This window comes from Glandiceps talaboti, chromosome 12 (assembly GCF_964340395.1).
Source record: "Glandiceps talaboti chromosome 12, keGlaTala1.1, whole genome shotgun sequence".
Lineage (NCBI taxonomy): Eukaryota > Metazoa > Hemichordata > Enteropneusta > Spengelidae > Glandiceps > Glandiceps talaboti.
In genome coordinates this window covers 17,920,302-17,931,409 of record NC_135560.1, presented here as the reverse complement: position 1 = coordinate 17,931,409, position 11,108 = coordinate 17,920,302, and the positions used below count along the sequence as shown (strand labels likewise).

The window sequence follows — 11,108 nt, the reverse complement described above, 5'->3', positions numbered from 1 at the left end:
GACTGAGAGCTTGATGATATTATGATAGAATCAGATAGGTCATTTAGTGTAACATCAAAGTTATAATATACCACACCAAACGAAGTAGTAATGTCTAGCCAATTCTTGCTGTTCACCAACATTTGGGGCATTCTATTAACACTGTTGAGGAAGATTAACCCATGTATTAGCCAAGAGGGCTGATACTTTTCTTCCGCAAGGTTTCTTCTTTATCTAAGCCACTGATATTCTACCCTAGGCTATACCTATCAATGTGGTGATAATGAGATGAAGTTCTATTAAACCTGGCAACTTGTGTTTTATTCTGTATCTAGATCCTGTATGCTTATAAGTTGAATGGCATCCCCTACCCCTTCAATCATTCTATTGATACACAGTGGTTTCTGTGTACTGGTGTATCTAAAGCCAAAGTCCTTGCTCCCCCCACCCCACCCATCCCACCCAGTTCCAACACTCAATAGTGTATTCTATTATCTCTTTCAGGCACACCAGCGTATATATGTTACAGAGATGATGTTTTGGGTGTTTATTCCAGCTTCTCATTTGTATTTTCTGCCTTGTCTATCATGGGTGTCCTGGGTCCAGTCTCATTTAACAGAAAGGCTACGTAATGTTTAAACACGTCATGATTCCATCCTATGATCTTGTTATCGCTCACTTCCTGGAATAGTTTCATTTCACCACTGGTCCACATAACGTTACATATGTTGTTGGTTTTGTCACTAAGAGGATCAAGTCCTATGGTGTTCAGTTGATATACGGAGAAAGTGTAATGCTGTCCATCATTGGTGTGAATGGATTGAACAACTATTGGTTTCTGGATGTCGTTAAACCAGAAATGTTCTGAAAAATTAACAAGTCACATCTAACATTAGTCGAATGTTAGTAGAAAAGACTACCTTAAGACATTTGTCCACGTAATTCCAAATCTCTTGTGTTTCTAAGCGAATGTTTTCTTGCACAACCAAAAAGTTAACGTTTAGGAATCCATGTGATAGAGGGAAATCAGGTAAAATTTGCATAGATTTCAATATCTTGTACCTTGGTAGGCATTTTGGTCAAACACTTAGGGGACGCAGGTAGATTTTACTTACTTATTGGCCTCAACAAAAACACTTGTAACCAAAATACATCATTCTATATTAATGAAATTGTATTGTTGAACCCAATAGGATTATTTCATGACACTATAACGAGTGTGAAGCTACCATCATATTCATATTCATATTCACTTTCAAAAGTTGACCTCTAGCTCAATGTGAATATGATGATAGCTTCACACGTTCATCATCAGATTCGAAGTCTTCCGAATGGGTACGAACATGCGTTCGGTAAATCACATATCCTTCATTGGCAGGTTGAAATCATGTGATTGTAATTACTTTTCACTTGATTTGCGTGGATTTGCATGCTTTCTTCTTATTTTTGCCAGAGTATCCAATTTGCGGCACCATGAATTATTGTTGTCATGGACCATAATTTTTACAATCGATTGCGTTGACCCTCCCCGATCAAGGGAAACTACATACATTGTGATAATTGTGGTCTTGACAACTCTATTTTGTGTAAATTTCACCAGTGTAAGTGTTAAGTAGGGTTTCAAAGATAGCGACACTGCGGGAAATCAAAACACACCCAGCCAAGCCATATTTTATTACATTACTCATACAGGATTTTTGTACACCCAAATATTGATATTTCATTTTCAAAGATATGGGAAAGGCATACTAAACATCCAAATTAGTTTTTTATATGACAACAATAATTCATGGTGCAAATTGGATTCCACGCAAATCAAGTGAAAAGTAACTACAATCACATGATTTCAACCTGCCAATGAAGGATTTATGTGATTTGCCGCGGCCCGAACGCTTGTTCGTACGATCGTACCCATTCGGAAGACTTCGAATCTGATGATGAACGTGTGAAGCTATCATCATATTCACATTGAGCTAGAGGTCAACTTTTGAAAGTGAATATGAATATGAATATGATGGTAGCTTCACACTCGTGACACTATAATAAGTCAAATGTGAAAGTTCAAAGGTGAAGGTTCATAGATACACAACTTACTTTGGCTCATTGCCAATGCATTAGCCCAACCAAATCCTGCTATCAGTCCAGTACCATTCAGTCTTTCATCCAACAGTTTCTCTGAAATACTTCGTTGCCTTTCAAATACTTTTGGTACCAGTACCTGAGTGTGTCCACTGCTAACTTTGTCATCCCTCAGTTTATGACCTGAAATACCAGGAAAACTAAGGATTAGTCAATGTTACTCTACAGCAAATCTCCCTTACAAAATCTCACCACTGGTACACTGATGATGTCATCATTCTAGCCTGTTTATGGTGCTAATGTGTTAGTCCAATAATTCTCATATTTGCTCTTTGAGGACGAGCCAGACTTTCATCACAAAACAATTCTGACGAAATCATCTTTTAAATTCCAATCAGTCTGACATCAACACAACAGCTTCTGTGTTTAAATTATCAATGCTCTGATTTTACAGTTCCATGCAGGGAAGTATCGTATCAATGGCATTCACATAATGTACATGCAAGTTATCACAGCATGAACCTGCATGGCTAAAATGTGCTATTACCCAGTTTCTTAATGGGCCAATCAGAAGGGTCCTTTTATATCAACTACTTTGGAGAAGTTGTAGCTTCAGATACAAGATACATGGATGCAACCATATTTAAATTTGATGACATCACTCACAACACATTCTGATGACATCATCTCAACATTTTCTGATGACATCATCTCAACATACTCTAAGAATCATCTCAACATATACTGATGACATCATCTCCAACTCACTCCCATGTTATTTTATTATATCTCATGACACATTTTCACACCAAAACTTTCTGACCAAAAAAAAAAGAGAGATTACTCACCTGGGTAGCAGCGATTGTTGATGTGTTTTCTGAAGATACGCATGGATCTAGGTGAATATTTATGATCAGGGATATCTGTGTTGACGCAAAGGTCATGGTCTTGACCTATGACCTACAAACATAGAAAGCATAAAGAATGAATAGCAGTTTAGCGAGAAACATACACCAGCATTTTATGCAATAGTGAAGAGCAAACTTGAACCGCAGATCCACTAGGTAGACTGGCGAAACCCAACATGTCGTCAAAACTTTAGATGGGTGAAATTAGAAAGGGTAAGTGTTATACTCCTGGTGACCTGATGAGATGAGCAGTTGACACTAACTGTAAATATACATATATATATATATATATATATATATATATATATATATATATATATATATATATATATATATATATATATATATATATATATATATATATATATGGTTAAATTAGTATTATGGTTAAATTAGTACTACTTGCAAACATTATGACATTGTCCCTAAACCCCCGAGGAGAGGGACGTTGTCAGAATCGTGTCCCAAATTACAGCATCATTTCATAGATGTATTAGGGACCCCTATTACATCTAAGGTCAAAATTAGTTTAAAATATACACTCACCTCTGGCAATGGATCATTTGTACGAAGTAGACACCACGGAGTCTGGTTAATTTGATATCGGTTATTATCTCTCAACCAGAAAGACCTCACTTGTGTATCAATTTCGAGTTCACAAGTTTTCAGATGTTGGTAATTATCACACTGTGATGCTATGATTGCACGTACTAGACTTTCTTGCAACCATGACCCTCGTAAACTTGACGTTTTGTTATATTTCTTGATCTTTAACTGAGATCTGTCCATGTAGCAGAATTCTTGCTCCACACAATCTACAAGGACTGGCAAGAGTTCCTCTAAAACATTACTAGTGTCGGCTCTGAAATACGAACTTGGTAATTCTTCAACAATCCTGGTTTTTGTGATTTGCTGGTAACATTTTTGCGAATTTGGTTGTATGTTAAATGATACGGGCAAGTATGTCCATGCCTGTCGTTTTGTCAGAATACCTATCATTTCTTGGGCAGTTTCCACGGAGTTTACCTGTGCGCGAAGATTCTCTCTTTCTTTCTCCTCTTCGGTTAAATACGGAGGGATGGGAGGGAAATATTTCTCTTCATCTTCAAACTTAACCACAGTTGTATATCGTGCGCGTATTGTTGCTCCTCGCTGTGTAAGCCTACTACAAAATGTAGTTAAATTGGTCGACCCTTTCCTCATGACTTTCCACATGGTGGCTGCCATTTTGGATGGATGTACGTACATTATTAATTGGGCGTTGAGGGCGCCATACCCAATTTAGGACAGGATGTTTCCAGACGCGTGACATGTATTTTATAAATACTTTAACATTTTTTTTGCTATTCTGTCAATGTTGCAATACATTCAATTTGATCAGCAGCCACAGTAATTAGTCATTTCTACTTCCTAAGATTGTAAAAGGGCATGGACTCGACTTTTTGCAAAGACAACTATTTTTCGTCTCCCTTTCCCATGTTGAATACTTTATACATTGTAGAATTGTTATATATGTATATGTATTTCTGGGAATAAAGATTATTATCATTATAATTTATATAATCAGAACTGTTTTCTCTTGTCTTCTCACTCACTCACTCACTCACTCACTCACTCACTCACTCACTCACTCACTCACTCCTCACTCACTCACTCACTCACTCACTCACTCACTCACTCTCTCACTCACTCCCTCCCTCACTCACTCACTCACTCACTCACTCACTCACTCACTCACTCACTCACTCACTCACTCACTCACTCACTCACCCACCCACCCACCCACCCACCCACTCACTCACTCACTCACTCACTCACTCACTCACTCACGCACTCACGCACTCATGCACTCGCACTGCAGTGATTACACTTGTTCGACGTTCGCAATCATTCACTCGTTCACGTCAAAGGTGTTCTCTCTCTGTGTAAAGACATTCGAATTCACCGACTTACCGTATTGTTACAAAAATATCGAAACGGACTATTTTGTCACAAACATGAAATACTTGGAAGGTTTTTTTTTATTCATTAAATAAATTATTTGAAATCTATATGCAGTTCCATTAGGACTTGACATATATAATAGTATATGTATTCAGGCCTACGTACACAGCATTACTTTACATCGACCTATTGTACAATATATGGAAACGACAATTCTTAATGGGGTTGCATTCAATTTCTTACCCGGTACAATTTCCTAATTTGGCTTTTCTTTTTCCTGTATGTTTTGAACTCGGAAATGCATGTTTTAAAGATCTTTGAAGGGGAACGGCACTTCAGGAAACAGTGATTTTTTGTTTAAAATGTTGGTTCTGGAAGTAATTATACAAAATGACATCTTCCCCCATAGTTGCCATTTTTTGTAACAAATATAAATGTATAAATGGTACAATCTGACGTAGCGTATACTAATACAGGTGCGCCCCAGGGCACTGTTTTAGCACCCTTCCTTTTCACACTGTATACTGCCAGCTGCCGGAATTCTGACATCTCGTGTCCATTGGTCAAATTTGCAGATGATACAGCAATGGTTGGGAAGATCAGCAATGATGATGATTCGATTTATTTAGATGAGATTGAGAGATTTACTGACTGGTGTAATGATAATTATCTGTATCTTAATGTTTTAAAGACCAAATAGCTCTGTATTGATTTTAGAAAAGTTCAGCGTGACCCAGCACCTGTCCATATCAAAGACTCAATAGTAGACAGAGTGAACGAATATAAGTACCTGGGTATCAAGCTAGATAGTGAACTAAAATGGGTTGAGAATACCAACTTCATTATTAAGAAAGCTAACACTCGTCTGTACTGCCTAAGGAAACTAAGATCATTTAGTGTTAGTCACGATCTTTTAGGGGTGTTTTTTAATGCAGTTGTTTGCAGTGCTCTCACCTTTGGTATTGTTTGTTGGGGAGGTAATCTGTCCCAACATGAGATGGGAAGACTAAACAAGATTATCAAAAAGGGTAGCCAAATTATCGGTAAACAAAGTGAAAATATAGATTCTATCTATAACAAACGCATAATGTCAAAGGCTCATAGTGTTCTGAAAGACCCTTCCCATCCACTTTATGCAGAATTCTACGACCGTCGTATTTCAAGGAGTGGTAGATACCGTGCTCCAGCAGCTAAAACCAATCGTTTTAAATCGTCTTTCGTCCCATCCGCTATCTCAGTTCTTAATAGTAATCATTGTCGCTCTTTTTAGTACTGTGCTGTTGTTTTTAGTATGTTGTGTAATATATGTAATGCTATCTTTTGTATTGCTTTTATTTGTGTTTGACCAGCAAGAACTGTCGTTTTAATTTCCCCTCGTAGGATGAATAAAGTAATTCTGATTCTGATTCTGATTCTGATTCTGGTACTGACGGTCCGTGTGTTTTTCGTAAATATCAGTTCTACAGATTATAAGAAATTAGAGATAACGGAAAGGAAAGTTTGATAAATAAAACGGGAAAAAAAATATTATCGCAACTAATATGTGTATGACCTTATATTATTGCGGCGCGCGGCCTTCCAATCATGTTATGTAATCGACTTATCAATTTCTCTGTGACTCTATTTTCTCAAAACAAATTCTTGAATTTTCATTATTTTTCTCTGCTTTACAATAAGATATCCACAGAAAGAACCACAGTTTGTTAAAAAAAATCTCATGAAAATATTTTGTTTTGATAAATTATATCTCTGAACATCAATTTTACATGTAAATGAGAAGTTACGTTTTCGTCATGTTTTAGACACCTTAGCTTACCAATCATATATTTGTTGTGATGGGTTCACGCAAAATCTGTAACCGAGTACATAAAAATGTATCTCTTTTTTAAATTATAGTGCTAAAATTTACAGTGGAAGTCATATTTTTCGAGATAATGCATTGCAGTGACTCAAATATATTAAAGAACTTGAGATTTATGTTTATATTTGCTCATGGATAATAGTCAGCCATATTAAGGTTTTGACGCAAAATAAACACGTTGTCGATACCCTAGGTGGTCTAAATTTATCAGTTTTACTGCAGTAAAGATGGCGGTGTCCTCCACGGTAGACTGGAGTCGTCTCCCTTCCGTTATAATTGTCGAAATTCTCACAACTTTACCGCCAAAAGACAGAATTAACGCTTCTGCAACGTGTTCACGATGGAGGCAATGTTTATTCCACCCGTCAATGTGGCGAAAACTCCAGTTAAGTGTTACAAATGAGCGAGAGTGTGACAAGGCCAATTTTCTCTCAACAAGATGCGGTAATTTTGCGAGAAATTTCAGTCTCGAGTGGTCCGACGACTCCGAAGAGAGCAAGAGTGCCCTTGCTGTGTTACAAAGACTAACAAGAAACAGAAACCTCACGAAGTTGTGCTTACAAGCTTGCAATTCTGAATTTGACGACGAAACGTTAGACGGGTGAGTTTTTCTTCGAGTTGCGAAACATGGTTTGCTGCGTGCTAGTTTGTATGCTGAGTGCGTGATGTTTACGTTTTTCTTGTTCTAATTTCGTCACGTATTTTGAGTTCAAGGAAAGTGTGTGTGGCTATTTTAATGAGTTAGAAAACAAAAACAACTCATTATGTGTGTTTTCAGGGGATTGACACTGAAATTTTCGTATGAACATTGTTCAAAGTCGCGGGACAGCTGTCGTCTAGTCTTTTAATACGGGAACCATCGAATGCATGTCGACTGCGCAACGTCGACGACAGCTAGGGTAACGGGACGGTATGCATAAGTAGGCGTGGTTTGTTACCTGCTTTAGGATAGTGGTTGTCAGATGAGCTGAACAGGTGCTGGAAATGGAAAAAAAGAATAGAATAGAATTGTGCAAGAGAACATTTGTGATTGCGTATGTATTTTGTATTGATTTTATGTGAAATAACCACAAGAACTAGAGCTTAAAAATAAATTCTGCCTGTAAGTGTAAACAATAGACCCAAATGTCATATGAAAACCTGTTCCAATTATACCTGTCATGATGGTTGCCTCTTTAAAAATAACTAATTGATGGAAATATATTTTGTGTTAGTGCTATTTGTTATTCATTGCCTACTTTCTCAAATGGCAATGTAGAATTTCTTGTACAACACTCATGTAAAAAGTATACCCACAACAAAGTCAGTGAGATATCCTTAGAAAAAAGTATATTTTCAAAAGCTAGAACTACATTTTGGCCTTGATTTCTTGAAAAAGAACAAAAAATCATTCCATTACAGGCTTTTTGAGCTACTCTGAAGTATTCTTACATGTAAAATGACTATCCACAAATAGCTGTCAGCTTGTTTCGGTAATTCTATTCTTAGTCAAGAAGGTCAATACCATTACCAGCTCTCTTTTTCAAGCAAGGTATGAAGGAAGGGGAGGGGGTAGCTGCATACATCAAATATTTATACTATGTGGTAACTTTGTTAAAATAAAAGTTTCTTTTTTGTTTGTTTTGTAATGACTGACTGACAGCTGTTTAAGTTGGGTACCCATCTTATAATTTCTGAGTACCATCTCAATTTTAAAATGTGAGAATATTTTGAATCATTTCAATTTTCTAAGTAAAAAATAGTCATCAGACACCAAATGTAATTTTCTTCCCTATGTCTTCCATCAAAATAACATTGACCATGCACTTGTCACTGGTCTAGTTCAGAAACAAATTTGGCCTGATTTCTCTTCTTGAGGTTTTGTTGGCTGCTAATGTGGTAGACACTGATTCCACATTCTGTGTTCATGGCAGAATTTTATTATAAGAGTGTTCACTGGTCAGACATTTGTGACACCTTCTGTAATCAGTATGTAAAAACAAGGATAAATCTTTGATATAGTGGTTGTTTTGATATAATGTTTATAGACAGTTAAGTAGTTTGGAGTAATGATTTTCATGTTAGCTAGAGAGTGGTCATAGATTACAAGACGGCTTTAGCGCCCTTGTTATTTCATTTATGGAGAACAATGCATATGGACTGCCAATGATAAATGCTGGTATAGTTCCCCCCTCTCTGTGTCTTTTTAACAATGGTAATATTACACAGAATACTTAAAAGAAATTGTAATTTGTTATGTAATTTGTATAATTTGTCTATGTAGAAAAATGTACTGGTACTGTACCCTAGTTCTAACAACACTGTTCTCTGTGCAGGTTCATTGACACGATAGAAGAGATTTTGCGTATTTCAAAGAAATTGAAGTATCTCTCCTTTGGTTACATCCATGAGCTTTGTGATCCTGAGCTGCTATATGGATTAGGCGACAACTGCGGTACATCTCTAACAACGCTTCACCTTGCCAGCCTTTTGCCAGATGACCCAGGTCCAGGAATACCACCTCAATGTTTACGAGCACTCAGAAACTTGAGGGTTCTCAGCATAAACTATGATGACCTATCTGGCGAGCTTTTCACTCTCCTTTCTCAACCTAACCGAGCTAAGCTTCGTCATCTCCTGGTGTTGGCAGACGGGCTGGAAAATGGCAAACCAAAAATAACCAATGCGATGTGGCAAGGACTTGTAGCATACAACCCTCAGCTGAAAGTTACTCTATCACTTTTGAGTGTGCCACCATCTGAAATTCTTGACATCCTAAGACCAAGTCTACCACTGTCAACCCTGAGGATTATGTATAGCGGACCAATTCCAAGATCTACAATTGACTTTGTATCTACTTACCATAGCAAGACGTTGGAGGCTGTGTATTTACATGAGCACATTGATACTGATGAGCCACCCAGCCTGCTTTTCCCTGACAATGAAGGTGTGGAAGATCCAATGGTTATGCTCGCTTGGAGGTGCTATAAAGTGTCGTGCCTATCTATAATCGGTAAGTTAATTTGTATTTTACTATTCCTGTAATTCTTGTCGAGACAAAAACTGCAAAGCTTTTGTATTTTTTTTTGCATTTGTAATCTTGTCTTTCTGTATGTGTTCATGCATATGAGTGTGTTTTACAGCAATACCAACTGCTGATTACTATGGTACCTTTCAGAACCATTAATTACCTTAACTTCTTGTTAAATGTTAGCCTATCTCAACTGAAGGTTCAGTAGTGTTTTATGTGTGTTGTATGGAATGGTAAAGTGTGTTTGTCTGTACCTACGTCTGTTTGTCTGTGTGTGTATGCTGTATGCTATCGCAGTTTTTCACAATATTGTCAATTACTAAATGATTCTCATACTTGTTTGAATGTAACTTATCATATCTACTTAGGAAGTTCTTCAAGTAAAGTGATCTCGTATTTTTATTTTAATCTGATATAAAAAATAACATTTATTTTATGTTTCGAGAACTTGCAATACAAATTGTAATAATTCCAAGATGAGATTTTCAGAGAATTGCCTTTCAGAGGTGGGGGTGTGGTGGAGGATGTGTTGCTTGTAGTGTAGCATTGCAATGACTTGTGTTCTTTCCTTACTTTGTGTACAGGTTATGAAGTTATGGATGAAAACCTTATTGCTATAGCTCGACTACGTGGTCCAAAATTGAAAGTGCTGGAAGTGCATTCAGATTACATAGTGGACCAAATGACTGGTGAAAATGGAGCTACAGAAGAAGTTGTAACACAGATATCGCACAGCTTGGGCAAGGACTGGAATCCTATAGATACTGTGGAGGTACCAACATTCCCGGCCATCCTGAAATCAGACCTGCTTATCTCTGCAGAATAATGGTGAATATACCACTGTAAGTCTACAAAAAAAACACTGAACAACGCAAGTTAAGTATAGAAATATATATAAAAAAGCTGACTGACGCAAGTTAAATATAGAAATATATACCGAAGTTATGAAGAATTACCAAGATAAAGAACACAAGTGAAGTAGAAGTTAAAACATAATTTAATACAATGAACAAGCTTCTATGATGACCACAACGTTAAAAGTTGATGAGAAAACATTACAAGAAACCGTGCAATCAAAGAAACTTTATATACTAAGAAGCGAGAAGGGAGAACAAGAAGTAAAAAACAGGAGACGCAAGTAAAACAACTAAGACGAAGAGTAAAGAAACTAAGAAGAAACAAAGAAACAATATAACGGAAGAATATTACGAAGTGAAGATTTCCACAAGAGTGGTTAGATCTGATCAACAACTGCCTAAAAAAGTAAGAACCGCATTTCAGCATCAGAGTTTTTGGCTCAAACAAGATTAATTCAAGTTATAACATG

The 11,108-nt window shown here is 36.9% G+C and overlaps 2 protein-coding genes across 2 annotated transcripts; one reads left to right on the top strand and one right to left on the bottom strand.

Moving 5' to 3' along the window:
* Positions 1-446: 446 nt before the first annotated feature.
* Positions 447-4,193, bottom strand: LOC144443771 (large ribosomal subunit protein mL65-like). The gene is made up of 4 exons (XM_078133317.1): positions 3,513-4,193; positions 2,907-3,018; positions 2,074-2,241; positions 447-843 (listed from the first exon to the last, which is right to left on the bottom strand). The coding sequence occupies exons 1-4, from the start codon at positions 4,191-4,193 to the stop codon at positions 527-529; spliced, it is 1,278 nt and encodes a 425-aa protein (XP_077989443.1). The 3' UTR covers positions 447-526.
* Positions 4,194-6,998: 2,805 nt separating this feature from the next.
* Positions 6,999-10,651, top strand: LOC144443335 (F-box only protein 33-like). Its single transcript, XM_078132792.1, has 3 exons — positions 6,999-7,372; positions 9,087-9,763; positions 10,366-10,651. Exons 1-3 carry the CDS (start codon positions 6,999-7,001, stop codon positions 10,605-10,607), a joined length of 1,293 nt encoding a protein of 430 aa, XP_077988918.1. The 3' UTR covers positions 10,608-10,651.
* Positions 10,652-11,108: the final 457 nt, after the last annotated feature.

Coding starts and splice junctions, on each gene's coding strand:
- LOC144443771 (XM_078133317.1), bottom strand. CDS start 4,193: ATGGCAGCCACCATGTGGAAAGTCATGAGGAAAGGGTCGACCAATTTA. Junction 2,242..2,906: donor CAACAATCGCTGCTACCCAG/GTGAGTAATCTC, acceptor CTGGTATTTCAG/GTCATAAACTGAGGGATGAC. Junction 844..2,073: donor TGCATTGGCAATGAGCCAAA/GTAAGTTGTGTA, acceptor TTAATTTTTCAG/AACATTTCTGGTTTAACGAC.
- LOC144443335 (XM_078132792.1), top strand. CDS start 6,999: ATGGCGGTGTCCTCCACGGTAGACTGGAGTCGTCTCCCTTCCGTTATA. Junction 7,373..9,086: donor GACGACGAAACGTTAGACGG/GTGAGTTTTTCT, acceptor TTCTCTGTGCAG/GTTCATTGACACGATAGAAG. Junction 9,764..10,365: donor GTCGTGCCTATCTATAATCG/GTAAGTTAATTT, acceptor CTTTGTGTACAG/GTTATGAAGTTATGGATGAA.